Source organism: Bidens hawaiensis, unplaced genomic scaffold, assembly GCF_021521415.1.
Source record: "Bidens hawaiensis isolate Kalapana, Puna unplaced genomic scaffold, B.hawaiensis_p1.1 tig00016358_1, whole genome shotgun sequence".
Taxonomy (NCBI): domain Eukaryota; kingdom Viridiplantae; phylum Streptophyta; class Magnoliopsida; order Asterales; family Asteraceae; genus Bidens; species Bidens hawaiensis.
In genome coordinates, this window is record NW_027492497.1 from 500,419 (window position 1) to 516,531 (window position 16,113).

The following is a 16,113-nucleotide window of genomic DNA, read 5'->3' on the forward strand; positions in this document are numbered from 1 at the left end:
TAACGGTCGTTGTTATATGAAACCGATAATGGTTTTATGTTGTTTGGGATGTTTTGTTGTTTTGAAAAAATGAAGTTGTTTTTAATATTTAAGATAATGTTTTTATGTATTAATATACTTTTTCAGTTTTTGTGAACTGACATTGTTTTAGACTCTTAGTATCTGGTGTTTGTTTTATATATGTACATTTTGAATGTTAAACACAAATATTAATTTATATTATATTGTTTTATAATATAATATTTATTTAAACTTTATGTATTGTTTATTTAAATATTTGTATGAGTTGTATCAGTCTTTTTTTTAAACAATATGCTTCTTAAAAATATAAATCAATATATCAAATTAATATTAGTACTAAATGATTTATGTTTTTAGTAATAATCGTGTGTTATTACTAAGAATTGTTAATTAAATAAATTTTAAGCATTATACATAAGGAAAGTATTTTTTTAAGATTTATATCGCACTTTCTAGATTATAATTAGAGATAGAGTCAATCTTCTAATATACAATGAACAGGGTAACTACAAATATTGTATATGAAGAAATTTTTAGAGATTAATGAAAATTTATGGTTTATTGGATTTTAATAATCTCTATTGACTGGTATTGGCCGATAATAATCCCTATTCATTTTATTACCACTGGCGGTCCCAAATTTAAAAAAGTTAGCCCCCAACGGTCCCCCGTTAAAAATGATTTAACGGCGTTATATTTTTTTCCGAATTTCAAACTAACTTTTTAGATCGGAAGGAGGATACGAGTCGATTGATGTAAAACTTAGCTCGAAACGGTGATCCAGACGACTTGATTTTTGTTAATTGTAAGTTCAAACCGAATTGAAGCATTGTTTCGTCGTTTTGGAGTACCGTTTGAACGAAATTTTATATTAGTCAACTCGTATCGTTCTTCCGATCAAAAGCCTTAAAACGTTAGTTTGAAATTCGGAAAAAATTATAACACCGTTAAGTCATTTTTAATGGTGAATATTGGGGGGCAACTTTTTTAAATTTGAGACCGCTAGTGGTGATAAAATGAATACGGATTATTATCGGCCAATACCAGTCAATATGGATTATTAAAATCTAATAAACCAAAATTTATCATCTAATTTTCTGTCTTTTTGTATTTTATGAAAATTTTATTGTATTCCACGTTGTAATGCATAGTCATACTAATTCATCTAATACCAAATTAGTATAAGTATTTCACATTGTTTTGATCTTTTGTTAATATATTTTACCCAACCCGTGTGTATACACGGGTATTTAACCTAGTTATTATAATAAATCATAATACTTATATCCTATTTAGCCATCTTTCAAGCCCAACACTTTGATTAAGCCCGACTTGCGTTTAAAATCCTATTTCAAGTTTATTTATTTAGTAAATAAACATTAACTTGATTATTATTTATATTTAATATAAACAATAATCCCGTTAATAATTCGTCAATGCCGGTTAACTAATTTAAGCGGATTTTATTCTTGTTATCCAAGGTCTAACTCTTACAGGTCATTGCTTGGTCGGCCACAGTAACTTACTCAAACCTGTCCATTTTTTCAACATCACCTTGGTCTGATTACAAACAAATCATTATAAATCTTTTAAATTAAGAAATCACACATGATTTTCTTTTATTTCTATAAACAATGGTGTATAGCCATACATAATACATGTCACTTTGAGGTACAGTGGTACACATACAGATCTTAGTGATCCACATTTTACACGTATAATATACAAATATAGATTATTTAATTTTGGCGTCGTTTAACGACAGAATCACATGTTTGATGTAGCCTAACAATAAAGGTTATCGCCCGGTGTAACTCCAAATTGGCTACAATATTGAGTGTAGTACTGGACACGAGCACTTACTTTGTCCGGACTACCACCATTACATTCTATTCCATTGATAGCTTGAATAGTTGCTCCAAACCCTTGGCCTATGATCGAGTGAACGTTGTTCATCCAAAACCATAAGGCGGTCTGAAAAGAAATGAGTGAATTCGAACCTACAATTCCAGGATTGTTGAGCCCATCAAACCCAATATCGTTACCGGCAGCACCATAGTTGTAGTTCCACGTCAGTTGGAGTGGACCTCTCCCATAGTAACGTTTGTTAGGGTTGCATGGATATTGAGTATATGTATTGTCCCAATAATCATATGAAGCACCATTTATTTCATTAATGTAGCAAAAATCTGCTCATACATAAAAAGAAGTAATAAAAATAGCTCCAAAGTTAACAGACGAATTAGGCATCACATCCTTATTTTTATTTTAACAGCTTGTATTTCATTTACATTAACTCTCTACGTATTCACTTAACGTTTGGTAAAAACTGGATTTTGTTAATCCAAACTATCACTTATTGGGTGATGATAATTTACATTGATAGTGTGACTAGCAACACTTCGAACTTTCTTTTCATGATAAGGGCAATTATCTCAGTTTAACTGAAAAGAATTATGTACCTCTAGCTTTCATTTATGCTGTTTCAAACAATTTGCAAATTATAATTCTGACTAGATAACAAAATAGTCAATTCTATCCATTAAAGTGCGATTTCCGTTAGCAATAAAAGTAAAAGAGTGTGTGATTGCGTAGATTTATGATTCATAATACAACTAATGTAATACAGTAAAAATAGAAGAATGGTCTTACGTCCAGTTTCATGGGTAACATGTGCGAAGAAAGCCGCAATCTCCCTCAATGAATCTTCTTCGGAGCCAGTTGTACCGAAGTCACCATAGTTTCCAAGGGCTTCAAGAAAAGCCTCACGTGTATAAAACCCTCTCCCTTCGCAACTGCTGGCATCTGATTGATCCACGATCCCATTAAAGAAATCATCCGTCACAATACTACCAACATCAATACCACTTGGCTCAGACGAGTAACATGGCCCTTCACGGCAACCGTCTCCACAGTATGGATCACCGGTGCCACAATATCCCCACTGGCTGCAGCACAAGCCGCCACAGCCGCAGTTCTGGGCAGCCGAGTTGAGGAAGCAGGCAAAAATTAGTCCAGAAGCGATGAGAATTCTGTATGTTTTCATGGTGTTTTGTTTGATTTAAATTTTGGAATTGTGGATGTGAATTTATAGTGTCTCGCCGTTGACATGGAATCTAAGTTGACTGTCTCAAATTATTCCAAATTTTGATGATTGGTTGTTATGATTTTAGTTGAATTTTCAAAGTCAGATGTTTTTTTTTTTTTTTTTGTTTTTTTTTTTGAATATCAATTACGCGTTTTATATAATTTACTAGAAAACGATTACAATAAAGTGGCAGGCAAAAGGGCAACAAGCTGCGTCGCAACCCCCTTTTGAACAGCAAAGCCAATTCTGATAAAAACGAAGCTTTGGGACCTAGAAGCTGAAGAGGTTCCGTGTACGACGCGCTGAACCCTACTCAAAAATTTCACAGCCTCTGGAGCCAGAAAACCAAATGTATCAAAGGCAAATGGTAGAAAGACATGTTGATTATCTAAATAAGCTTTCTCGTGTTTAACAACTTTGCCTGATTCAGCCTTCAACGCAGCCTGACCCACAACAAACCCACGGTCCCTGAGCCCAACAAGAGGAGACACTCCTGTAAGATCCACACAGGCGTGTTTCCCCCCTGCCCACCCGAACACAAGAATATCAGCTGGTCGTAAAGTAGACCTCCCTTCAATAGGATCCGTGAGAAAGTTAACAGGGGCCTCCTTTTTAGCAGAAATCCCTGCCCGTTTAAGAACATGTGTTGTAAAACTATTAGATGCATTTTCAGTGACTCAGCATCGAACATGTGATAAGCTCAAATTAGTCTATAACAAAAACTACATGCCACTATGCAATTTTTTTTTATTAACGGCGATGGCAATCCAAGATAAACTGTGCAAGTATCATGAAACCGTCGTACGTTGTGAACCATGTCATGTATAGCTAAATTTTCAGCAGATCCTAAAATATATATAACAATAACTGCACGCATTAATTTATTGGTAATAACGTGTAGTTATTTTATAAACATTGTACACAAAACATTAAAAGAAATTTCTGGATGTGCTACTAATATATACAGGAGAGATAACTTGTGCACGCAAAAGTGTATGCACACACACGCACAAATCAAGTACGAAATGAATTTTGTTGGATAATCGTGGGAAACGACGACCTAAGCATTTAATCAAACTAATTTAAAAGGTTCAGATTAAAGCGGTGTAAATTTAGTAAGGACTGAGAAGTGTAAAGGGGGAAACTCGTCCATTGTATCGAGTTTTTTTTTCTATTAAAAACTTATTACGTAAATTTTTTAAACTCAAATAACTTGTATTCTTATCAAATTCTTGAGCATAAATAATTCACGGAATGGTATTCTTCCTTCTTTAGCTTCTTCTAAGAGGAAAACTAAACACCACACTCAATCGTTAGTTATTTAATATGCACCAATTGTAGTATAAAAAATTGTCAAATCAAAGGAAGGAGAGTGAACCAACGACGACCCTCCGACGCCCATATTATTACTTAATCCAACTTTAATCACACATGACATAACATATGGAATATGGAATAAACTATTAGGGGTGTGCAACGGTACAACCCGGACCGGAATCTCTTAGACGATTTTTTCAAACCCATAACCGGACCATCTACAAATAGGTCAATTCGGTTTTTGAAACAGGTTCTACGGTTTGGGTTGGTGGGTTTCACGAGTCTCTTATTGACTACCAATTTGAAGCTAATTGATTTTTTAAACAAGGTTTTTGACTGGATTTGTAAAACCAGTTTATAAATTTAGAAAGTATTGAAAATTTTTAGTGTGTTTTGATCATAAATCTACTGCATCGCTAGCCTAATATATTGAGTACCTGACCTTATATAATCTATATTATGTATATTAAAGTTTGTATGTGTTCACTAAAATTCTGTGAATACTTGACTACCACTACAAGAAATTTGAGTATTAGGGGCGACGGTATTAGCGGCAACATAGGATTTATCGGAGACAGGTCCATCATCCGCGTTTTTAGTTTAAGAAAAACATCTGGGCCATTGATAGATGTTTTGATCCAACGGCTAGGGTTATTTTCCAAAATATGTCGCCGCTAATACGTTTTTGTCACAACCAGGGAAAATAAATCTTTTTCCCTCTTTTTTCTCACCATCACAATCTGCAGCTCTCTCTCTCTCTCTCTCTCTCTCTATATATATATATATATATATATATATATATATTGATCTCCAAAACAGTCGACGGACACCTGAGATCCTCCAATCACCACCGTGGTATGTATATCCTCAATATTCATCATTTCTCACTTTCAAGCTCTGCATCTTTATCTCACTTGAGTAAGTTTGTTTTGTGAGGTCGCTGCTCCTCCAACGCCAGCCACCACTCTCAAGAACCGAGTTTGACCCGACTACCACTCTCAACAACTGTAATATATTCTTGTTTTTGTAAAATTTTAGGGCTATTGCTGGTATTAGTTGAAACTGCATAAAAATTGCCAGAAATTGTCGATCTGTGGTGTGAATTGGGGCTGAATTTGCTTATTGTAGTTGAGCTAAGGACTGATTTGTGTGTTTAAACAATGGTGGTTTGTGTGTTAGCTCATTTAATAAACGATCCCGATCTCGAGGCTAATGAGTGTACATAAAATAATATTAGTCTAAACAAGCTGAACCCGAGACAAGGTCGGTTCAGCTTGTGGCATGGATCGGCTGATGACTCGGCTCATGACTTGATATGTAGTTTATGAGTTTTATTAACACAATTAGCCATTGTTGGTTCGACTCGTGGCTCGAGTTGTGTATATAAAATATTGATAATAATAATTGTTATTATATAAAAACGAATAGTGGTAAAAAACTTAGGTGACATGTGTTTATTTTGACTTTTAATTTCATTAGGTTTATTAAGAAGTAGATCACTGCTTTTTGAAGTTCTTGAAAAATCAACCAAACAATTTTCTTTGCTCTTAAAAACAGAGCCCACACAAACATCAGTAGCATTATTATTCAAAACAGGCAAATTTAAAGAAACGATGGAGTCAATGGGTGAGTCATCATCCTCATCAGTCCGATCCTCAACTATTACTTCATCTGCACATGAAGTAAACACATTAAAATCGTTCACCCCAGATGTTGATTCAGTTGCCGTGACTGAACCAACCATACCTTTGCCAGTTGCAGTTGACTTTTCCATACTGCATACATTTTTCTTTTTCTTCCTCTTCCTTAGTAAGAGAAAGCCCAGTGTAATTATCGTTATATGGAGGGGGAACCATATTGTACATAATACCCACACCCTTATTCTCTTTCCATTTCAACTGGTTTTCTATCATTGACTCAACGACAACGCTAAAAACATCAAATTTTTTAAAATTGAATTCTGCATTTGCAAATTTATTAGTTAATTTAACTATCTCCAACTTTGATGCATCTAACTCGGCGGTTAGTTATGCAATTTTCTTTCAAGCATCTAGGTGGTGACATCATTTTGTGCTGAAATCATGTTGAAGTTTTGAAATCCCTTTTTGTTGTGCCAATATTTTCTCTTTTAATGCCTCTTCCAGTTTCTTAAGGGTAGCATTTTCATATTACTATTGTGAATTTTATAAAGTCATACCTTATCAATACATGATTGGGAGCATAATGCAGGACTTACATCAGAGGATTTTGTGGGGGTGAAGACCATGAAAGCATGCTGAAGATCCCTAAACTGCTCCTCAGCAAGGCTGCCATCTGATCCTCCCAAGAAAAATTTTAAGCCACCAACCCCCGCTCACCCACACTTGAACTAGCCACATTTTCACCTCTTCCACTGCTTACCGGAACCAACGCCTTCTCCCTATTTCCCTCATTGGCCGGATTAGTACATTCACGAGCAAAATGGTCCGACTCGTGACAGTTGTAACACCTCAAAGAACTCTTGTTAAATCCCACCTTCTTGTTTACAGGCACGTTCTAGTTTTTTCTCCCTGTCCTTTTTGTAAACTTTTTGGCTCTAAACACAACCATTGCGATTTGCCAAGAGATACCCATATCCTCCACATCATCAGGATGTATCTGATCTAGCTCAGCAGCTACAACGGGTTATACCAAATCACCAGCAAGAAACGCATTGTATTAGTTCATAAAACCTGCCATTAAAGCAATGTTCTCTTGAGTCTCCTTATAAATAGTAGGAATCTGAATGGGAGACTGGCTGGAGGTGGCAATGGGAGCTTGTGGCTTGATTGCAGGAGCCGATTGCGGGAAGAACACAGGAGAAGCCGGCGTGGGTTGTGGAGTGGATTGACTTTAAGCTGATTTGAACATGAAGAAGGTCTGCTGAGACTGTTGTGGCTGAACTTGTTGACCTTGAGAAGACTTAAACAATGAAAAGTTGTCTTGTGAGGAGAGCATTGTTGGAGGCAATGCTATAACCAGCAGCATTGTAAGTGTTTTCATGATTGATTGCACACTGCTTGTCGTCCATATCACAAGCCTTGATAATCGCCATTACTTCAGAAAGTGTCAGTAGCCAAATCCTTAGTCTTCTTATTAACAGCCACATTCAAATCCCAGTTTTGGGCGGTGAGTTGACCAGCTTGGTGTTGATCTCAGCAGACGTGAGGTTTATGTTGGCTGATCTCATCTCCGTGACTAATGAGATAAACCTTTGTAGTTGTTTCTCTAGAGACTTTCACAAGACATAATTGAACATGTTAAACTGTTGTCTTAGAAGATCCTGCCTACTTCTCTTCATGTCTTGATTTCCCTCAAACACTTCAATGAGGGCCTCGCAAAGCTCTTTTGCAGAATGTATGTCACACCCCGACTAGCACAATGCGGAAGCGTAAAACGGGAATGTAACAGACACCTCTGATACCAACACATTGTTTATAAAGAAACATTACAAACTAATTTACAATATATTACATTTATTCGTTCTATCATTGTTTTACAGTCTAGGCGATACAAACAAAACTAGTTCGTTAACTATACATTCTTACTACTAACACCCTTGCTTCTATTCACATAGCATCAACCACACACTTCAGGCACGTGACAGATCACCCAATCATTCCGATTTAGGTACACCGGAAAAGAAGTTTAAAACGGGTCAACTACCAGAGTTGGTGAGTTTCACGAGTTTCAAGAAAACAGTAATGAGTATTCACAAGTCAGCACTTGTAATCATAAGATAAGTATGTATGTATGTAAATGATGTATGTGATGTAATTATGCTAAGCTATAGTGAAGCCTGGACTGTTCGTGCTGCGTGCCTCCATTTCCCACGCTCAATCAACCACTGTGGCCCCTTTCCGCCCACAACATGCCCCGGTAGCTATGTCTAACACTACATAGCTGGTTCGTAAAAATTATGGTCATATGCAAACGGTTTTGGTGTCTCGGCAAATCGTGCCGGCTCCGTTTGGGTTTGTCAAACCAATAGTACTATTCACAAGCCACCGGCTCGAAGTTAATCACTGTGATCGTGGGGACTTTCGTGTGTTAGCACTTAGATAATTCACATCATCACATGTTTCAGATAAGTATATAGATATAAGCAAACATGCTTTTCACCCCAAAAGTTCGTAAAACAGTTTAAAAGTGGGGTCATGAAACTCACGGTTTAGTAGATATTCGGTACTGTATCAGCTCGTGGTTTGTTCGGTCCGCTATCAGTAGTTCCTATAATCAATATTATAATAATATTAATATTTTAATATTATTATAATCTCAATACTAAACTGGGCTGTATAACTAATCTGGGTGTAGCTGGAACGCCCAGAAAGTGGCAATAGGCTTAGGTTGTGATGTTGTTCAATGTCTAATACTTAAAACCGAACTTGGCTCAGACTCCCGTTTTCCCAGCTGGGCCAAGTTGTTCGTTTACGCGTTCAGAAAGCAGTTATGGGAAAATAAGCTTGGGTAAATGTATTGGTTACTAAAATGATTAAGTTATAAGGAAGGATCACCTATTAGGGTCCCGGATTAGCCACGGGGTCCGTTTCCGTTTATTCAGTTTGATTTGAGAAGAAACGAGCACAATCCACCCGGATTGTCCAGGTTTCTCATAGAAAATTTCATTTTTACATAATTAGTCCAAAAATAAGATTTTTGATCACTCTTGGTGTTTTGATATTCCCGCAGATTCACTAGTCGCGAACTTGCCGGTTTTTATAAAAACTGAATTTGTTTAATATTCAGATTAGCATAATTAATTAAACGTTAATCATTCAATTATGAAAATTTAACCACTTATCAATTAAAATATGTAGATTTTTATAAAAATATTTTTGGAATTTATTTACTGATTTATTAATTTATAAAAATTCGTTTTATCAGCTATATTTCGCTTGAAAATCGTCCGTTTACCCCAAACAATTTCCAAAAATTCCACAAAAATTCCTGAATACTCAAATCATGTCCCAAAACAACCTATATCAATTCCAGAATGTAAAAAGCTCGTGCAATATTCCTTTCGGCCCAAATTCGGCTGTAAAAATTCACACGAACGTAAATAAACAAAACACCTTTAAACTTCTCCAAATGATCCCAAAATTCATATGTGATCAAAATAAATCAAATCTGAGTGCCCAGAAAATTTTCATAATTTTTGAAATATTTTAGCTATTTTTCCCAAATAAACGTCCAATTCGGTAATAAATTCGCCAAATATTCTCGAATGGTCGAAAAATTACCAAATTTGAACAGGGACTTATTGACATGGTCCCCGATGTCCCTGAAAAATTTCAAGTCCTAAAAATATGCACATCACAACCTTAACCTAAATAGCCCGTAAGCGAGTGTTTCGGCATTACCTTAGCGGGTTTGGCTCGTTTCCGACCTTTTAATCAAGTTTTCAGGTTCTTGTGCTTCTAAGCAAGCTAGGTACAAGTCATATATCACAAACCAAGAAATATTTCTTCAACATAACAGCCCTTAACTTAGGGTTTCGGCTAGTGCACAAAAACGAACTTTTGAACCGTAAAAACGTCATTTCAACCCTTTAATCCGTGTTTATGGCCAAAAAAACTATCAAAAAAGGTTCCTTACCATGTGTATGATCAAAACATGTTTATGGACCATTTTTAGGATTTTTACACGGTTAGGAATGATTTTTAGTAACCAATACATGTTTTTATGGTATTAAACAAGTTTAAACAAGTGTAAAAGTAGCTTATTTAAGTTGTTTACCTTAGGGTTTCTTGAGTTTTTGGTTGGAGAAGAAGTTTATGTCCATAATTTTCAAGAAATAATGTTGAAAATATCTTGTATCTAGTTTAAATGTGAAATAATAAAAGGGGGGGCTGCTGCTGCGATCGGACCATCATGGGCCCACTTTGGGCCCATTTTGGCCCAAGATTCTGATTTCTCAAACCCAAAAAAGAAAAGCCCGGTCCAAATTTAGTTCGGGTTCGGTTTTTGGCGAGAAAAACTTATCGGGTGCGTTAAACAACGCGAAAACGAGTGTTTTTAGGCTAGTTTTGTGTAAAATTATAAAAACATACTATATATTTGTAAAAATCAAAAATATTTTCACGGATCGCTTAAAACATTTCAAATAACGGATGATACAATGTTTGGTTTGTAACTATCTTTTGCGTTTAAATCTATAGCGGGTAGTTAAACGAGCATGTTTTCGTTTAACTTGTTTTCTATCAAACTAAGACCATATTTCTAATATTTAAGCTTTTATAGATCGTATATCACTTATAAATGCCCCCCCGAGATATCTGGGTCATAACCCGACCCGTTCGGTTAATCGTTCGTTTGTTACGCAAAAGGCATTTATTTGCTTAATCGGTAAATACGTACTGAGGTGTACCTTGTTTTGGCTCAAATGTCACAATGTAACTCCCTAAACCCCAAGGTAATTTCAGGTGAAAGTGCCATGGTCAATGTAGCTTGAGCCTTCTCATCCTGTTCAACCTTATCAAAATCTTCATCCGAATACAACTCAACAGGATTTGTCTCCACTTCAACAGAACCATCTCTTTGATAAGTAATAACCTGAGGACCTCTCACAATGCTCCTCCAAAGCTTCGCATCCTTTGCTTTCACATATTTTTCAAACCTAAACTTCCACTCAGCAAGCCCCTCTGAAGACAGTGAACGGGGCACACGAGTGGTAGTCCCCATGATTGAATCCAGCTCTTGGTGTAAAGTGGCATTGGAAGATGCACTAGCTGATGTGTCCATCTTAAGCTTGATCGAAAACTGAATACTTTGATGACAACAAACGAAAACACTGAAAGTTTCCCGAGAACCCTGAAAGTTGACCGAGAACAGTCAACAATGCCCGAAAACACAATAATCGACCTGAGAACGTCGAAATCTTCCCGAGAACCTTGAAATCTTCCCGAGAACACTTAAATCTTCCCGAGAACCGAGAACCTTGAAATCTTTCCGAGAACACTTAAATCTTCCCGAGAACCTTGAAATCTTTCCGAGAGCATTGACCTCTTCTGAGAACCCTGAAATCTTCCCGAGAACCCAACAAAGTCACCGAGAACTAATAAAAGCTCAAGATATGGTAATATTTGAATATATAACTAAATCCCGAGAATAATGGGATTTGAATTAAACTCAAGATTTACCAAAATCTATTCCGAAAACTCTCACCAATCTGAAGAACACGAAGAACAGTTCTTTAAGATCCAGAAATCTTCAACCAAAAACACACCCGTGAATCGTCAGTAGAATCCTTGATATCACCTTAAACCGATCCTAGAATAGGTCTATAGGCTCTGATACCAATTGTAAGTCCCGAGAATAGTATCTTTCAATGTGATATCAATAAACTCATCGATTAGGCGAAAACTAATCAACAAGCCGATTCTAAAACACCAACACAATGACAAATAACATGATGAACAAGCTTCAAAACACACGTATATTGATATGTCGGGTGCTTAAGGCCTTAACAAACTTACACGGGTGATCGACCAACTTAGACGAACAACCCTACAATGATTTATATACATCATATATATAGACTACCAACCTAGGCCCAAAACAAAGTAAAGCCTACCGAAATCAATAGATTTCGGTTTACATAATATAGCCCAACTAATCCCAATACTACAAAGCATAAACCACAAAATACGGCCCAACAGAATTTAATGGTTTCTAAAGAAAATGAGCTAAAATGGAGTATTTGACTAAACTTGAGACAGACAAGTAAAACTCAAACAAGATTTTTTTGTCATGATGTCCCTTTTCTTTAAATTTAATCATATATGTTATTTATTAGAATTTCATATTTAAATTAAGAAATTGGTATGATTGATAAAATGAAAAAGTTATACTACAGAAGATCTCCGATGATGTTTTATTATTATTATTATTATTATTATTATTATTATTATTATTATTCAACTTGATTGCTAATTCAAATATGTGAAATTTGATTAATAGGGCCAAGAAGAAAATGCATAGATGGTAATTAGCAAAGGCCCACATGAAACATGTCAAGCAACGGGTTAGATACTAATCAAGGTTGGGCCTCATATGAGATGGAAAATTAATAGCCCAAGAATAAATAAAAAAACGAGGGATTGGGGGATCACGAAATTACAAGGAAGAGAGGGAGCAGCCGCCGTCACTTTGGAGATATATATATTTTTTTGTTTGATTCATTGAGGAGGGGAGAGCCTAACGCCAAGCAAGAATTAATTTAGAAAGGAAGAGGCTGTAAATTTTTATCGTTTGTTCGGTTTGACTTTGTTTTAATTTATATTCAGATTATGGACGCTACTATTTATTTTGATACATTTATTATTATTATGAGTAGCTAAATTATTAGAGCTATCTAGGTTTGGTATATTGACGATGTGTTGACGATTATTTTGGGTTGATTAGCGAACATATAATTTATTTTTTATTGTCAAGTTCATATTATTATGATTTTATTCTATGGTTACTATTGAGTATGTTCAATATTATATTAATTAAACCTTGTGTGATTTTATCTTTACATGAATTTGTTTCGTGTTTGGTTTAGAATTGCATGTTAGACTAATTACCTGGTGTTTTTGGTTATTTGTGGTAGATGTCACCATAGGGTTTGATTGGTTAGAGTTGTTCATCTCCGTAGTTTATCTCCTTTTAGTCGGACCAAGACATTAGGAGTCGGTTTATCTCTTTGGTCTAGTCGATTTAGTTAGCCGTTGCGAGACCTCGATCGGTTTTCTAGCCGTTGATTAGGTTAATTTGTAAGCCGAATTATTTAATTTTTAATATTGAATTACCCCTTATTCCCTAGATTTGTTAGGACTACGAGCTTTAGAGGAGTTTGTGATTTTGAAATGGACCAAGTAATAAATCATTAAGGGTACTTAGGAAATCAACCGTGCTTTACCTATCTTTCTAGACGTTTTAGGGGTTTTTAGTAAAACTGACCATGGGGACCTATTTTTTCTTATTATTGTCTAGTTAGATCATCCTTAGAACCCGGTTTCATGTGTTCGTTATCACCCGAGCATCGTCGATAGTCGTTAAGATTCCTTACCTAGGTGGTTCCCCTTCATCATATTTGAGAGCTCCGTTAGCGTCGTTAGTGTCGTTAAGTTTTCCCGTTAGTTTTGTTAAGTTAAGTAAGCTAGATAAATTAGTTTAAATTAATTAAAATAAAAAAAAAAGATAATTAATTAAATATTGTTATTAGGCATTACTTAGTTAGGGTGTAGTATCCGAGTCACCTCACGTGTCCTTGAGTTAGATATCCGGACTTCCTTTAGCTTTGCTACACGCGGCCGGTACACTTGCCGATTGTGTGAACTAGGTTATGTTGTTTGGTTTTTAAGCTTAGTTGCAAATCATTTAATTATTTATATATATTTTCGCACATTACCCGGACAAGTGAGAAAAAGGGTTGAAACGATCAAAAACCGCAAAGGTATTATCGAAACACTCGTTTAGGGTTGTTTTGGATTATACCGTGACATACTTTCTTTTAGCTTTTGAAAATTTTCACAGACATCAGGAACCATAAGAATGAGTCCCTTTCCAAATTTGGTAATTTTTTGATACTCCGAGAATATTTGGCGATATTATTACCGTTTGTTAGCGTTTATTTGGGAAAAATACTTAAACTTCTTGAAAAATTATAACTTTTGTGGAGAACTCAGGTAATGCACCAAATGATCTCATAAAAATTTCGGGGACAATTGGAGAACCCTAGCTATGGTTTATGGATTCACGTTTATTCGCATACATACATGCATACATACATACATACATGAGTACATAAACGTTCTTACATACATACATGCGTATATACAAACTATGACTGTTGTACGCAAACTAAATTGTTGAAACTCGTGTAACTCACCAACAATTTGTAGTTGACCCGTTTTAACATGCTTTTCAGGTGTACCAAAATTGGAATTTGATTGATGATGTGCTACATGTTCGGGAATGTGATCGATGCTGTGTGATTAGAAGAAACTATATTAGTAAGAAGTAAATAGTTTAGCAGACTAGTTTTGATTGTATCACTTAGTTTGTAAACCAAGTTTAAACAATGTAATATATTATAAATTAGTCTGTAATGTTTATTTATAAACAATGTAGTTGATACCAGAGGTGTCTGTTACATTCCCATTTTATGCTTCCGCATTTGCTAGTCGGGGTTGACAGAAAATGGTATCAGAGCCATTGGTTATAAAGAATTAGGTTATCCTTTAGGATGCCTTAAGTATAACCGTAGGCTTGATTATCTTTGGAAAATTAATAATAATTTAATATTATATAATGATGGTTACCAGGATGAACTCGAAGAGTAAGTGAGTTATTATGGTCCGGAACATAATAACAGACTTGCTTGTATGAGGGAATTCGGGAAGAAGTCGCGAAACATAACGACAGGTAAAATTGGCAATATATGTGTATAAAAGGTAATGTTAAGTGTGTGTGTGTGTGTGTTATTCTTTTGACTAACCATTATGAAGAGAGATGGCAAAAATTAGCGAGAATATGCATGAGGAAGAGCCGATATTATCAGTTGAAGAGGACCCAAAGGAGGACCTAGAAGAGGATCCGGAGTAGGATCTGGAAGAGGAAGAGGAGAAGATTGAGGAGGGCTCAGAGGATGTGATAGTTCCTCGGGAGTTACCCAGCGATGAGCCTGACCTATCCGGCTATAGATGTGACAGTTACCCGCCCAGATCACCACCTAGAGATCAGACCAAGGCCGTTAGTGAGTACCATTCATCTACTAGAGCAGCTAGATCACCCACACCGCATATCCACGTATCCTCGACGACCTCATTCACCCAACGAGCCCATCAGACTGCTCGAATTAGGGTATCCCCGATTGACCCGACCTTGTCCCCACCTAGATCGACCTATCATCGGGAAAACCTTAACGCGCTAGGAAAGGTGATACTCCCGTTCATTGAGTACACCTATATCCAATCCCGAACTCCAAGACATAGAGAACAACTCCTGGATGGCCGTCCTGGCCGATCGTGTGATAGAACATTCTATAGCCATAACTAACTTTAATCAAGGGAGGATGGACGTGACAGAATGTATACTAATGCTACAATAGATGGTATTGAACCTACAGCAGTCAAACGCCTACCACTGCTGGTGTTTGGATAAGATGATAGTACAGGGATGTATTTGGATGATCACAACATTGTTCCTTTTGTGTTTGTGGTTTGTCCAACGTTTGTACAGATAGATGCAGTATCTTATGGGTCTATGTAAATAGTCTTTTGATACTCCATGCATGCATATAGTAGTATGTTATGCTGACATGGAGTATGATTTTGATATATTATTACAAGCACTGACCCTTACATGGTTAAGTCTACCTGTCACATGGTGACAGATTTTGACAAGCACATGCAAGCACCGGCCTTTATCAGGAGAAGTCTATGTGCCATTTTTGATAGCGATGTACAATACAATATGTGAAATACAATATGTTGTTTGGTTTACTTGTACAATCATCACTATGATTACCGTTACCATGTGCTATGTGATGAAATTAGTATTAATTGACGCGTATTTGACTATCATTATAGAATGGCTTCAAAGAAAGTAAACCCAATGACTGAGGCGGATGTAGCCGAGATGATTGCTCGGCAAATGCATGCAGTAATTTCAACTATTGT

General features: G+C 36.0%; 1 protein-coding gene across 1 annotated transcript; it reads right to left on the bottom strand.

The window, feature by feature from the left end:
• Positions 1 to 1,731: 1,731 nt before the first annotated feature.
• On the bottom strand, positions 1,732 to 3,073 carry LOC143551284 (endochitinase EP3-like). Its single transcript, XM_077041749.1, has 2 exons — positions 2,674 to 3,073; positions 1,732 to 2,210 (listed from the first exon to the last, which is right to left on the bottom strand). Exons 1-2 carry the CDS (start codon positions 3,065 to 3,067, stop codon positions 1,807 to 1,809), a joined length of 798 nt encoding a protein of 265 aa, XP_076897864.1. The 5' UTR covers positions 3,068 to 3,073; the 3' UTR covers positions 1,732 to 1,806.
• Positions 3,074 to 16,113: the final 13,040 nt, after the last annotated feature.

Coding starts and splice junctions, on each gene's coding strand:
- LOC143551284 (XM_077041749.1), bottom strand. CDS start 3,067: ATGAAAACATACAGAATTCTCATCGCTTCTGGACTAATTTTTGCCTGC. Junction 2,211..2,673: donor TGTTACCCATGAAACTGGAC/GTAAGACCATTC, acceptor ATGTATGAGCAG/ATTTTTGCTACATTAATGAA.